Genomic DNA, 15,102 nt, shown 5'->3' with positions numbered 1-15,102 from the left:
GTGAAGTTCAGAAAATGTTTGACCCAAATTGTGTAAAACAGTGGTTCTCAACCTTTTTTCTGCGATTATTAGTATTATTTACAAGTGTAATATGTATTACTTATAAAGGTTAAAAATATTATACATTATCCATTGCCCCCAGTGGCCTATCCAGGTGGGCGGGAGTTCTTACCCCCTTTTTGCAAGTGATATTATCGTTTTTTGTTCGTTTTTGTCATGGTTTAACAAACTGTTCGAAGCGGCGTGGTAATTGGGTCACGCGTCTTAATCTAATGCGAAACCAAAATCGAGCGCAAAACGCCGTTTTTCGTCTTTTGTTTGGTCGACCGTAAACGCTGGAAGTTTTTCTCTTTGGTTATTTGTTTAGGTCAGGCGTGACGAACACGTGGCCCGCGGGCCACAAGTGGCCCGCAAAGGAATTTTGTGTGGCCCGCGAAGCATTCGGGTGAGGACAAGGCAGTCTTAAAGTTTCTTTGACCCGCTTCTACTCTTTGCGATGCGATATCAAAAGCTGATAGCCGAATTAAATAACGCGTATATCAGCGGTTCTTAACCGGGGGGCGCGCCCCCCTGGCCAAGCAATTCTTAAAGTGGCGCGAGCTTTACTTAATTATTTAATTTTCTTCAGTGATTTTAATGATTTCGTTTAGGTTAGGCACCACTCCTGCAGATGTACAAACTCTGTTTTTTTCCAACTTTACCTTTAAAACTGCCCAAAATTGTCGCGCTACGCGCGTAATTTCAGTTATCTACTTTTTTTCTTTTTAAGTACAAATTCTCTTTGAGTGCCATTGCATGTTTTCTGTCTATACGTTATACATATATCATCGAATAAATAACGACCCTATTTAATTTCAGTTTTGCTAACTAATAGATAAATGATAAAAGTTATCCCTTTCGAACTATTTTTGTTCCATATTTTATATATGATAACAGGCTAGTAACAGGGGGACTCTTTTTTGCGCAAATCTATAACGTTCTTTGTAATATTGCCGTTGTATCTTTTAAAAAACGAGAACGTAATGTTTAATGTTTGCGCTTAACTTTTTTGTGCTCCACATCACAGCCTTACAACTTGTGGAGTCAATTTCCTCACACCACGTTTTTTAAAATCAGCTCGATAAAAATCAATGTGTCGAGCACAGCAATTTGTTATGTGCCTAATGCTAAAAGCCTCCTGAATTGCAATTTAGCCAATGCAATAAAATACGCCAATTTTTTTCGCGCTTCGCGCGACCAGCAATACGCTTAACTATTTTCATATTGTCTCACTATTATTAATCATAAAATGACGAATTGCTTTTCGTAGGGGCATAGAAAAATTACAAAAGGGGGGCGCGGCTAAAAAAAGGTTAAGAACCACTGGCGTATAACATGCAGGGATCGTAGAAACTGTTGTGTAAATCCACACAGTAACCATCAATTCAGAATTCAACTGTTTATTCATTGTTGTGAAATAAATATACTAATAATAATTAAATTTAACACCATGAGCCTGTTGCTGCTTCAGTATATTGCAGTAGTAACTAGTTGAGTGTAAGCTTATGAAGCAGATTCTTAAAAGGAGGTATAATGGTGACTGTCGTGCGCGTTTCAAAGTCTCCATTTTTAAGTAATGATGGTTAACGCAAAACTATGCCCTTTAAGCATACTCTAAGACCACGTGCTAAGTGTGCAATGGACACAACTTATTTCCTCTCAACCGCAGCTTGTAATTTAGCTGACTTGGCACACAGCTCGGCGCAGATGTTGTGCTAATCGTGGCATAATAACACCCGGAAAAAACGATCTTCGTTTAGTATTGTATTGCAGGTGGTGAAAGACGTGCTTGTAATTTAGCGCTCGTTCCGTTTATGGAACTTGAAACCTGTGCTGCTGATAGTCGAATTATGTGTGATTCTACCACAATTAATCACACATATTTCACGGTCTTGGCTGTTTTTTTACACCGCAGCTGGCGCCTGACAGGATTGTCGACTACGCACGTGGTCGCTTTTGCTGGACGTATTTGGCTGTTTCTGATTAGTTTTTTTTATCACGTCTTGCAATCACCATTCTATGACGTCATACTGTGACTGTTTTATTACGTCATTATACATTTACGTCAGACGAAAAATAGGGCAATACCCTAAGTTGAAAATTAAGGACCCCCATTTTTGATTTTCTGGTTACACCCCTGATTGCCCCCCCTGGAAAATTTTCTGCGGGCGCCCCTGCCCACTGGTTGAGAACCGTGGTCTAAAAGGTTACCGGTACATTAAGTGTAATTCGGTAAAGTGGCACTCAGATGGGGGCAATTTGCTGTCCTGCGGTTTACGGTCAATGATACTTAACTACTTAACACTTAAAAGACCAGGCAAACAGCAAATCGAAAACTGGTTGGTTGAAACTTCAATAATAAATTTTCCTAGTTTATACCATGTATACGCTGATTATAAACAAGGATGGAAAACAGTAATAACATAACTATTCGCCGCAATTTTATCAAAGCCAGAAGGTGAGACCTTACGATAGTAAAATGACTGTTATAGTAATTGACACATATTTTAGGATATTAAAAAGTGTCGAAAATTTTGTATTTTGCTGTGTTTATTGTGTATACAGTCACTTTTATAAACAATTTTCTAAGTTTGTTTGAACGTGCAGCCCGTTATTATAAATTACTAGCTATATTTATGATCAATAAATTGATTTTTTAATTCTCATTTAAAAATGTTTATCTCAAAATTAGAATTGTAAGGCAATATAATAATGAAAAGATATTTACAGATATTGTTTCACACAAGGTTTCGTCAATCAGTAAGTTTCATGACTATAGTTGTCTGACAGCTTTTCGAGTGTTTGGTTACATGCTCACCAAACAGCCCACAAAGAAAATTATGGAGCAAACGCAATTTGTCCACAAAAGAATCATGTTGTTTTTTTCGCAACACGGCTGTATTAGATGTGGGCGGGCCATCTCTATAGGACTTTTACTCTTCAAATGGTTAAGCTGGTGACAGGTTTATGAAGGCAAGTTTAAATACACGTTACCAAATTTCGGTTTAAATTAAACACTATAAACGAAGTTTATTTAGAACTGCTATAATCCGACGTCAACAGCTTAAACAGTTGAAGTGTTTTACGGCAAGGTGCAATGAATGAGCAAAGGAATATCAACGTTGCCAACAGCGCTGTGGAGTGGAGATCATATCGTAAAAAACTTGAAAAAGATTTATTTAATATTCGGTAAATTAGAACTACTTTTTTGAAAATTTCTGACGTATGATAAACAATTTTCTTCCTGGTCCAAAATCATTTAAAGGCATCTGCAGACAAACCAGCAGGCCGTATCACATTCTTAATAGTGTCATTGCGTGTCATGACCTCAATGGATATTCTGCTCTATGTGAGGCTGATAGCGAAGGTGTAATGTTTCATAGTAGGTGCGTCCGGGCAGACAAGGTCCGTTTCGTGTTTCGAAAACACTTTCTACATTGTAATATCATTTGGGAACGGTTGTCGTCGGACCAAGTCGCATTGTGACGATTATTGTGGTACAGCGTTTTTGACATTACGATGCTTGCTGAGAAACACATCTTTACAATGAACGGGCCGTTTACGGCAATAAGGTATAGATTTAACCCGAAGTCAGTGAACCGCGTTGAGGTAGCCTACTTGTTAATTATTTTTGTTTTCGGCAGCTGCTACGTTTCAGGCAATAGACAATCCGCCTTTCAAGTTACCAAATTATTATCTATGCCCATGCAGTGCGCATACTAAAATGTCAAGACGACAGTGGTTTGAGCAATGAAATGAATTTTTATTTTAAGGTTGCGAACTTTCCCACATTCGGTAGAGACTTGACATTTCCGTGTGGTTTCAGGGAAAACAGGTAACATTAGTCTGTTAGGGAAGTCCCTCAACGTTGTGCACAATTCGCCAGTTAAATTACTGACTGAATGTCCAAAACCAATATCGAGATATCTCGGTGGCCTGGCATAGTTAACTTACTGATCCTTAACACTTTCCACTAATGACTTTACTGTAGATCGCAATGGAACAGATTAGGTTGATATTATATTCTAATCAAGTTACACGTGTAAGGGAGTTGTATGTCACCCGTATAAGTTAATGGGTGTATAATTGTATATCCACCAAATTTTGAGTTACGCAAATGGGTTGAATATAGGCTGAAAGGTTAAAGCCGATTTTGGGACTTGACAAGATTTGCAAATTTGGCGCGAATCGGACTCGGGACTCGTACCCGACTTTATTGTTTTTAACGGACTTTGGTTTTTAACGACAGCATGGGTTAAAATAACAGATTGTTGACGTAAATGGAATGCTGACAAACATTACAGTATAATTGTATAGAGTTGTCCTTTAGTTCACAATCGCGTCTCTGTTAATCGTTAAAAACATTAACTGTTTGGGAACCTTACTAAATGTCTGGCGGGAAACAAATAAAATTGCAATACATTTAACGAAAATAGAAAAAGAGGTTTTATGAAGTGTTAATTTTTATCTTCTAAACTTGAAAAAAATCCGTCCTTACTGAAACTGGCGCCCAATCATACCAAGTCTAAATATGTCGTGGTATTTTACCAAAAATTGCAGAAAATATGTATTAACAAAAAAGAGGTAAAATGGCAGCACATGCGTTTGGACAGCACCTTTAAAAACCTGCACCATCTATTAACGCCGAGCGCTTTGGCCTTAAAAACATATACTTTTTGTTTGCAACAGGTGGCACCAATCTCGCTCGGTCCAGCAGATTCCTCGCCTCACGCGAACCCAGGGCTCTCCAATCAAAGAAGCCTTCGCGGCGTCGCGCGGAGGCAGGAGACGCCCCTTGTTGCAGCACACACACGTAAACAGCCCAGCGATTGACGCAACGACGGCCGACTTCGACGCCTTGCACGGTTCCAGCGCCACGCCCTACAGACTGCCGCGCCTGTTCGACAGCGAGGAGACGCTGGCGAAACCCAAGGAGTACGTTTACAAGAGGCCTTTGCGGGCGTCTCACTTCCTCTTGAGGAAAGATCCCCTGTAAGCTCGCAGCCTGCGTGTGTTTTGCTGCCTTTACTACCACTTTGACAACTATTTTGTTTAATTAGAACTTCGACGCCGGTGCCGGAATGCACCAGTCCCGAGTTGCGGATCAAGCCCAACAGCACGAAATGCAGGCCGATAACACAAAACGCGCAGACCCACATCCTCTATCAAACCTGGCCACAAGGTTAGTATGACTTTAACAGCGAACCTCCCTGTGTATTTTGTTCGATAGTATCTGTTAAGAAATTAGTCAACAGTATTAATTTTATATTATTCATTACCGGATTGCATATTTCTCACATGATAACTCATGTATATCAACAGGCGGAGCAAAAATGCACAGACTGCTTCCACGAATCAGTAGACCCGGAGGGGTTGTGATGTTAACTGATAGCCATTCTATCGAACCGAAAACGCCACCCCAATCAGAGGTTGAATATCACCTATTGCCATCGTAAGTTAAGGACTGTATGGGGCTCAAACAATTGATTGCAGTTATAACTCGCTTTGACTTACTTTTTAACATGCTCTCGATATTTATTTTTGTGTTAGGTACCTTAAAACTGAAATGTTTGCCAAACAAATTTTTTTGTTCGACTGCAGGCACTGGGTAATTCGTTTTCTGACAAAGCCCTGTAAATGCATCATACTAGGAAATAAGGTGAAGGTCTATATAAACTATTGCAGGCGGTTAACAAATTTAATCCGGAGGCATGTTTCAAGTAGGGTAGATTTAAATTTCCATTTTCGGAACCGATTATCGTTAAAACAATATTTTGCTTTATAACGTTATTCAAATACATATTGCAACAAAGTGTTTGTCAACGGAATTATAGCCATTACTATTTTGAAGAATGTAACAGCCTTGGAAAACACATTAGGAATAACGAATTTATTGGTAAATAGGTTGAATGTGTTTTCAAAATAGGTACCTGGCCAAACGTTTATCTTAAAAGTATACTTGACGCATCCGGCAAATAAAAATATTAACTCTATATCTCCACACCTGAATGGCCAAAATCACGTAAAAAGTTTGCACGAAGGACAGAAAGCATCTATTGCGTTTAACTTGTTTTAAAGATATTATTGCATGGTGTTATTTGCGATACAATGGGCACATTGCAAAGCTGTATAGAAAATTGAGTTAACTAGATAGTTTGAAAGAAATTGCACTTTGTAGAGAGTCGGATTCTATATACGACTGAAGGGTAATTTTTCTTAATCTGAAAAACTATTTGGGAGTTTTGCCAATAAAATAATCATTAATTAAATTTGTGCCTAGTTTGCATAGTTCTATAGAGAATTGAAGTAACTAGATAATTGGAAAGAAATTGCGTTTTGACCAAGCCCGGGAATTTTTTTTAATCTGAAAAACTATTTGGGGGTTTTATCAATAATATAATAATAATCATTAATGTAATTTGTTCTTAGTTTTCCGGTTCACGCACAAGGTAGCCAGCACACAACGACGCGTGAATCTGAGGCAAACGTGCAAGCAGAACCGAAACAGCGCAAACTCTCCTGGCAACTTTCACCTTACTCCAATAAAAACTTCGACCGCCAGGGCCTAGGGCCCAATCAAGGACCTTTCTCGAGGGAGATGCCGGTCAAGTGTATGCCGCCGCACAACTGGTTACGCATGAAAATACGTCCAAGAATATTGGCAAAGTAACGAAAAATCGTAAACAGTGGCAATGTGTGTACTGTGCTCAACAGCTCAACACTCGATAGTATATAGTCATAATATACTTCGAATGGGTGGAAATATTCGCATAGGAACAATGGTTTGATTGTTTTTTCTTTGGGGTCCTATTACTTGCGGCCTGCGAGTCTATGACGTGGCTTTTGGGGTGGCAAAAACTGTTACAAATTTGTAGATTATCTAGCAAAATGTTTGTTACAAAATGATTGTCGATATATTACAATTTGTGTTTATTTTTTTATCGGCTATTGAAAAAAATCCGATAAATTTCTTTTTGATTACGAAATAAAAGTATTAAAGATTATATGTAATTTTATATTCTAGTTTTGCCATCCTAGACGATTTTATACCGACTTGTGAAATTGTTTACTTATACTTTGTTTCACAACAATGTTGAAAAAACGCCAAGCGACACAGCGTCTAATTATTTTTGCGGTATTATAAAGTTTCACAACGGTGTTGATCTTTTTAAAATAAATTGAAACGCAAGTCGTAATCATCAGAAGTATTTAGTCCAATATATCACGCAACCAAGTTCACAAGCATTTCGACTAATTGCAGTAACAAGTCAAGTCCAATTCGATGAACTCGCATAAATAGTGTTAAATTATCAAAAAAAAAAGACTAAGATTTTACATAGCAAATACACAAAAATAAACATATGGCAATAAACCGTTTACGTGTACAAAATAAGACAAAGGATAAGTTCAGCAAAACGTATTTGCATTATACACTAAACGTTCAGATTTAGCGTGTATACAAAGTAAATGTCGCTGATACAAAAGATACATTTTGAAGAGGTAACAGTAATTACATTCCTGGCGGAGAAAACGATTTTAACTCGAAAAAACAAATTTTCACGATATAGCGGGAATTATAGAAGGGTAACACCATGAACGTCAAAACTGACGTGATGCTCTCTGCATGCTACAAGCACCTGCTGAAGGACTAGACACTAGAGGCAATCGCTAATTATTTCTTATCATTTCGTTGCCCGCGTTTATTTCTGCTTTTTTCCTTTTTTTGTTTTCCATTTATTGCGTTCAGTGTCATTCACCCTGACGAAGGCGGCTTGAATAGGTTGCCGAAACGTTGGTTAACAATTACAATTACCAGAGGAGCTGTTTTTGATTTATATAGCGGGAATTAGTTTCAAAAACGAAATCGCTCTTGGGGAAAGGTTTATTAACGGTAGCCTAATAGATGGGTATTTCCGCTAGTATGTTATATTATGAAATAGACAACATATCCAGCGATGAACTTTTTATTTTGCCATTGTCTTTATTTTACCGTTGCTATAACAGCGATTATTTTGTGAATGCTCCTTTACGTTGGGTAAAGAAATGTAAAAAGCCATTATGCTGATGCAACATTATGTTAACTCTAAATAACATAATGCCGCATCATCGTTTTGTTAAATCCTTAGTTCATGCTATGTTTCCATCGGTGTAATGTTAGTTTCATAGGTTGATCGGCTTAAGGTCGTCCTTGAGTTACCATTTTATCCGACATCAACGCATGTCACCCGGCATTAAACGTACGTCGTTCGCCCAATAACATTTCACTATCACATCAGCAAATGATTGGTGGTTTTCCATAACTAGTACAGGCACTTATACAAACGTACAACGCGCTTTGATAGCAATCACAAGGTAACCTTCGTTGCCCGGGAAATGAAATAGGCTAATCCTGATGCGTTAAGAAGCTATCATCAGTCACCTGGCTTCTATAGCAGTTGGCTGTAGGCCATAAAGCATGGGTGGTTCGGCCTAAAGCAGAGCCGTTTTTCTCGTTGTTGTGTTTGAGAATGCTTTAGAAATGCTAACCACGTCTAATATGTTTTGCTGTTTACGAAACGCACTGACGTTTCTTGTCGTCATTCGCTGTTATCGGCAATGGTGGACGTTTTAGAAGAGCTTAATATCTACAGGTGTTTTTTTATTACTTGAACTTTTAGCTAAAGCAAAAAGTGGATACGTTAGGTTTTTATATGAACGAATATAACACGTAGCACAGATTCCTAGAACATTACTTTTCGTATTGTTATGCATGTCATATACTGAAATAAGAATCTCAAGTTGTTAGGCAAACGTTACTTGTGACGTACAGGTAACAATAAATCCTATTATGTAATGTAAATTATTATTGCTTTTAAAACAAAGGTTTTTAACCAGTGGACTGCAAAGATTTTTTAGGTTGGGTATGATCATTTTGTGAGCTATTCCAATTTTGGTTAAAACAAATAAAATATACAACCTTGTAAGCACTGTAAATGCAAAGGTGCACTTTTATTACGATAGTATTCCATATAGAGTAGGAGTTGATTGACTTAATTGACTCATTGCTAATTGTTCCAATCAAATAGGCAAAACTTCAGAACTTTTAAGGTTAGGAATCTTAGTTGATTGGTACCCCGAAAGCCGCCGCAGACTCACCGAATCTGTCGATCCATGATGCAAGCAGGGCAGGCTGAAAACAATTCTGCAATGAGGTTCGAAGAATATTAAATCGTTGGTCAAAAAGCAGCTTCAGAAAGTCTAGATCGCCGTTGTGTCGCAAGCAAACGAACCGGCAATTGGCAATCAAAACCTCAAGCTGCCGGAAACCGAATTGATTGCAAGCTACAAAATTAGCTCACCTGTTTGCTAAATGTAAAATAACACTCCTGGAGGGTAACAATTATTACACCAGAGTTAGACATAGTTGCAGAATAAATTGTGTAACTTATATATGCCGCTTCAATTGTCTTATGACACTATCACAAGAAATCGAAGTCCTTAGATTAACTCTGTTCGCAAAACATTTTTTGCGGAAAAATATCAACTGTTTGTATTGTGAGCTTTACTAATTGATCAATCTCATGACAGAACTGGGAAACAATGATTGCAGGCATGACTAGAGGAGAGGATAGATTTACGTTCATTATTGATGATAATGATGTTTTGGTTTATAGATTGCAGTAGAGTAACTGTGTGACCGTTGGACGTTGGTACCGACGGCTGTTGTCCTTTGATGCAGAAAAAACAATTGGTTGTGTCAAAAATTGAAATGCATAAAAGTTCTCGTGGCCTAATTTCTGCCTAAAGATTTCCAAGCGGTTAGCAAGTTAGCCAATTGGTAAATTTTTAATAAAATCTCCGCTGCTACAAAGTTAACTTTTTTATCAACTTTGTAAAGGATTTTGAGTACGAGTGTTTTGGTTTTATGGCAAAGTTTTGAATATTTGATTCTTTTTTTTTGTTTCTAAAATCAAGAACACATTGTCTTGACTATAGCTTTCATACTGTAGGCCTGCTGCAGTGCTAAACTGAATTTGTTTGAAGCTGATACGGTTTTCTGCTATGATTTGAGTCTCGTCTCCGTTTGTTAAAGGTTGTTCGAAGGTTGATTGAAGGTTGCGTGTTTCAACAGCTTATAGCCACAGCAATATATTAAACGTATCTGAGTTTATTGAATAAGATCAGAACGGCAATCAACTTACAGGAATAGTTTAAGGTTTATGCACAGTACTAACGCCAACGGTCCAGCATAATAACTTCTGTCCGTTACATTATTTTAGTTGGGTGGGTTTTCCAGTTCAGTTCCAGTTACCATTCAATTGGTTTAGTTAACATCCGTCCCGTTAACCTCGTTTGGCTTTTGCACACATCGCCTGGCCATCGTTGAGCAGAGGCGTGTTAACGGAATGCAAATAAAATCTTCGTGTTACTTTACGAGCAAGTTTATGGTGGCAGGTCTGCGTTTGGGCCACGTCATTAAATAACAACAAATAATAATACGACCCCTACACTACCACCCTGAGTTAGATGTTAACAACTTCCTATGGAAAGTCAATCCATTTATTGTCAGTGAATTAAGCGATCTCTCTAACAAAGAAGGAAATCAGCTGCATCGTTTACAAAATAGATTTGGACGAATTTTGGCTTTCTGCACACAAATGGTATTCAATGATCGGTGTCAGAGCTATCAAAGTACCTTCCTGAAAATGTAGATTTCTGCTCTCACTAAAATGAATACCAAAATTAATAGAGACTTCTTGGGAATCACGACAAAATGAGAATATGCTTGGCAACGAGGGAGCCTCGTTTCGATCGTATATCCTGTAAAAAAACGCCTACGCGCCTATTAAACTACGGCTTCCGTATCAATAGTAGGCCTACGTCGAAATACCATCGCAGACTCGCCGAATCTGTCGATCTATGTGATGCAAGCAAAGCAGGCCAGAAAAACTCACGACTTCCGGTCATACCGGGACCGTCGCTCTACCAACTTGGCTACACAGGCTCAGAGAGGAGCGAGTCGAGAAACAACCGTACACCTATGCTTGCTACGTTTTGTTAGCACAAGCAAATTCACATTGAAAAATAGAGGTTGTAACGTCATGCTAGAGTTAACCGCTTTTGTTGACAAGTTCGGGTTAGTTAGGTTAAGGTTCAGGTTTATTCATAATATTTGGTTTGGTTCCGGTTCGCCTCCCTGTTTATAACAATAAACCAACAGAAATTGAAAACGCCACCAAGTTTACCATAGTTTTTACTTTTCGTACTTTACAATAAAATCTAGCAATGCGAGCCTAGACCGGTTCTGCGATTGGCAAGACTGAACCGGTGGTAGTTACGACCAGAAGCTACACAGCACCAAAGCGCTAGCACAAAAACGATAAAGTAAAAATAAACGTATTTACGACCTAAATTTTGAAAAAAAAATTATACCACAATACTAATACAGGCCTATACTTTCTGAATATAAAAAAAAATATAAAAATTATAAAAAATATTAATATTCAATATTAATATTCGTCATAAATGACAAGATGAAAAAATTTCCGCACCGTTTAATTAACAAATTGTTGTAGACCTTGATCGCACCTTTCCAGTGATACCACACTCGATGCCACTAGTATGGGGCATAAGGGTTTAAATCGACGATAACCGATATTAATATTCATAACATATCGCGATAATTTTTAAACGTCTGTAGTATCCTCAATTCAAGATGGAATCGAACGAAATTTCGCCACGGCGCTTTAGACTATCCTACATGGCCAAAGAAAGAAAAATTTTCAAAAAATTCAAAGATTAAAAAATTCCATATTTATCACTGAATATGAACAATATCGCGATTTTTGCTCCCAGCAAAACACCCCCCCAAAAAGATTAAATTTTCAATTCCGCACCGTTTAATTAACAAATTGTTGTAGACCTTGATCGCACCTTTCCAGTGATACCACACTCGATGCCACTAGTATGGGGCATAAGGGTTTAAATCGACGATTACCGATATTAATATTCATAACATATCGCGATAATTTTTAAACGTCTGTAGCATCCTCAATTCGACATGGAATCGAACGAAATTTCGCCACGGCGCTTTAGACTATCCTACCTGGCCAAAGAAAGAAAAATTTTCAAAAAATTCAAAGATTAAAAAATTCCATATTTATCACTGAATATGAACAATATCGCGATTTTTGTTCCCAGCAAAACACCCCCCAAAAAAGATTAAATTTTCAATTCCGCACCGTTTAATTATCAAATTGTTGTAGAACTTGATCGCACCTTTCCAGTGATACCACACTCGATGCCACTAGTATGGGGCATAAGGGTTTAAATCGACGATTACCGATATTAATATTCATAACATATCGCGATAATTTTTAAACGTCTGTAGCATCCTCAATTCGAGATGGAATCGAACGAAATTTCGCCACGGCGCTTTAGACTATCCTACCTGGCCAAAGAAAGAAAAATTTTTAAAAAATTCAAAGATTAAAAAATTCCATATTTATCACTGAATATGAACAATATCGCGATTTTTGTTCCCAGCAAAACACCCCCCAAAAAAGATTAAATTTTCAATTCCGCACCGTTTAATTATCAAATTGTTGTAGACCTTGATCGCACCTTTCCAGTGATACCACACTCGATGCCACTAGTATGGGGCATAAGGGTTTAAATCGACGATTACCGATATTAATATTCATAACATATCGCGATAATTTTTAAACGTCTGTAGCATCCTCAATTCGAGATGGAATCGAACGAAATTTCGCCATGGCGCTTTAGACTATCCTACCTGGCCAAAGAAAGAAAAATTTTCAAAAAATTCAAAGATTAAAAAATTCCATATTTATCACTGAATATGAACAATATCGCGATTTTTGTTCCCAGCAAAACACCCCCCAAAAAAAATTAAATTTTCAATTCCGCACCGTTTAATTATCAAATTTTTGTAGACCTTGATCGCACCTTTCCAGTGATACCACACTCGATGCCACTAGTATGGGGCATAAGGGTTTAAATCGACGATAACCGATATTAATATTCATAACATATCGCGATAATTTTTAAACGTCTGTAGCATCCTCAATTCGAGATGGAATCGAGCGAAATTTCGCCTCGGCGCTTTAGACTATCCTACCTGGCCAAAGAAAGAAAAATTTTCAAAAAATTCAAAGATTAAAAAATTCCATATTTATCACTGAATATGAACAATATCGCGATTTTTGCTCCCAGCAAAACACCCCCCAAAAAAGATTAAATTTTCAATTCCGCACCATTTAATTAACAAATTGTTGTAGACCTTGATCGCACCTTTCCAGTGATACCACACTCGATGTCACTAGTATGGGGCATAAGGGTTTAAATCGATCTCACGACAGTCCACTCATCTTCCTCACTCTGCCAGGAAATTTCGATTAAAAGTCCAACTCAAACACGTATTGACAAAAAATAAAAACTTGCACAGTGGAACTAATTTGTTATCTGAAAACATACCTCATTTGCGGAAAAACCAAATTCCAGCATCGACGAAACAGGGGTGCTACCTCTTAGTGCCTTCGGAAAGGTCTGCAAATATAAAGCTTATCATAACATATTTGCGAAAAAGATAGGTAAAATATATTTGCTTCACTTACCACAGACAAAGCACCATCTTGTTTGGTGTGCACGATACCAACTACCTTGGTCGCTTTGTGACACACCTGAAATAAAAATAAAAATATGTAAGTTTATAATGATCCTGTTTTATGTATAATTAGGCGTTTTTTATACATTAAGGCTAAGCAATGGCATTAAATAAACACCACATATACATGCACATATTCTCACCTCCGTTGTGGGAAGAGCCGGGAAGTTGCTGAGGGTCCACAACAGGGGGGTCGGGACAGCTTTATTCTCCTCCGCCAAGCTCCTGGTGACTCTCTCTTCAACCTTTAAAAAACAAACACGGAGAGCACTCAAGGAAATATGGAGTTTGTCGGGCCACTTCCCATTTGCGAAGGGGACGTCCAGGCCGAGGAACTCCGCCCCTTCTTCCTCGACGCTGATCCTCATCGCGCTGTTCAACTGCTGCACCATGCAGCCCTGGGGCGTCAACTGGGGCAGCACTCCGGTGTGAAAGATCTAAGTGCAAAAAATTACACTGATTAGTTGAATATGAAACTGTCTATACACTAAAACTACGCACTAATGGACATATAACAACCTTCGCTCCTGGATACAACACTTTAGTGAGGCGGATTAGCGCTCTCGTATCCTCCAAGATCTTAAAAATAAGTCTAAAAGGAAATATAGTGAAAATAAATAAGTGTATAGGGTCAACTTATAAAACATTATGAAACAATACCTCGAAGGATAGGCTGATGCTTCCTCCGGGCTGCTGCTGACCACGTTGTTAGTGCCAAGGCCAATAACGACGGCAGCAACTCCATCCAGTATTCGGCTGTTTGACAGCTCGGTAATACCATGCCTGGTGGTACCCCCCGGAATACTGCGGCCACACACGTCGAACGCAAAGTTCGGCGAAGGCCTTACGTGGCAGGGCTCAACCAAGTTCCGAGCATTGCTGTCGGAAACATAGAGGAGCCGTTTGCGGGAGCTCGGTAAAGGAACCTTCCAGCTCACTTGCTTCCCGCAAATTCTTCTTCCATAGGACTTCACTGGAGGCCGAATACCTTTAACTAAGGCTCTAATCTGTGATAAATAACAGGATGTAAGCTACTTTTAAAATGTAAATTACTTTAAGAAAAAAATAATACAAATTTTAATTTACTCTTACCTTGCTCCAGCGGAAAGTGCCTTAGTCGGTTTGAAAATACATTTTTTGTACTGTAAATAAGGACTTCAGAATAGTTGTACTGTAGAGATTGTCTTGAAGACTAGAATTAGAACGTACTTACACACGCGTTATATAGAAGTTCTCTCGTTGATTGCTTGAGCCATTGATTACAGGCGCTTGAGCCCGAGCTGGCCGATCAGTGGTAAACAATGAAATACATTTAGAAGATGTGTAATACAATTAAAAGATTAACATAAATTTCCTTTGGTGGGATATACTGAACTGTTTTGGATGTATAGAAAAGT

The 15,102-nt window shown here is 38.3% G+C and overlaps 1 protein-coding gene across 3 annotated transcripts; it reads left to right on the top strand.

Annotated features, from left to right (window-relative positions):
• The first annotated feature begins 3,058 nt into the window (after positions 1 to 3,058).
• Positions 3,059 to 7,331, top strand: LOC146160629 (uncharacterized). Of its 3 annotated transcripts, none has more exons than XM_083385438.1 (5): positions 3,059 to 3,228; positions 4,729 to 5,031; positions 5,100 to 5,221; positions 5,362 to 5,491; positions 6,469 to 7,331. In XM_083385438.1, the coding sequence occupies exons 1-5, from the start codon at positions 3,137 to 3,139 to the stop codon at positions 6,707 to 6,709; spliced, it is 888 nt and encodes a 295-aa protein (XP_083241564.1). In that variant the 5' UTR covers positions 3,059 to 3,136; the 3' UTR covers positions 6,710 to 7,331. The 3 variants fall into 3 exon arrangements, with proteins under 3 accessions (XP_083241564.1, XP_083241566.1, XP_083241565.1); XM_083385440.1 differs by lacking the exon at positions 3,059 to 3,228 and adding an exon at positions 3,493 to 3,611; XM_083385439.1 differs by lacking the exon at positions 3,059 to 3,228 and adding an exon at positions 3,669 to 3,874.
• Positions 7,332 to 15,102: the final 7,771 nt, after the last annotated feature.

The sequence above is a fragment of the Ascidiella aspersa genome, chromosome 3, assembly GCF_963924565.1.
Source record: "Ascidiella aspersa chromosome 3, kaAscAspe10.2, whole genome shotgun sequence".
In the NCBI taxonomy this organism is placed as follows: domain Eukaryota; kingdom Metazoa; phylum Chordata; class Ascidiacea; order Phlebobranchia; family Ascidiidae; genus Ascidiella; species Ascidiella aspersa.
Note: the sequence above shows the minus strand (reverse complement) of the source record. Positions and strands in the feature narration are given on the sequence as shown.

Bases quoted from the DNA above. Each gene is read 5' to 3' on its own strand.
- LOC146160629 (XM_083385438.1), top strand. From the start codon at position 3,137: ATGAATGAGCAAAGGAATATCAACGTTGCCAACAGCGCTGTGGAGTGG. The intron at 5,032-5,099 runs GTAAGCTCGCAG...TTGTTTAATTAG, and splicing joins CTCTTGAGGAAAGATCCCCT to AACTTCGACGCCGGTGCCGG. The intron at 5,222-5,361 runs GTTAGTATGACT...GTATATCAACAG, and splicing joins CTATCAAACCTGGCCACAAG to GCGGAGCAAAAATGCACAGA.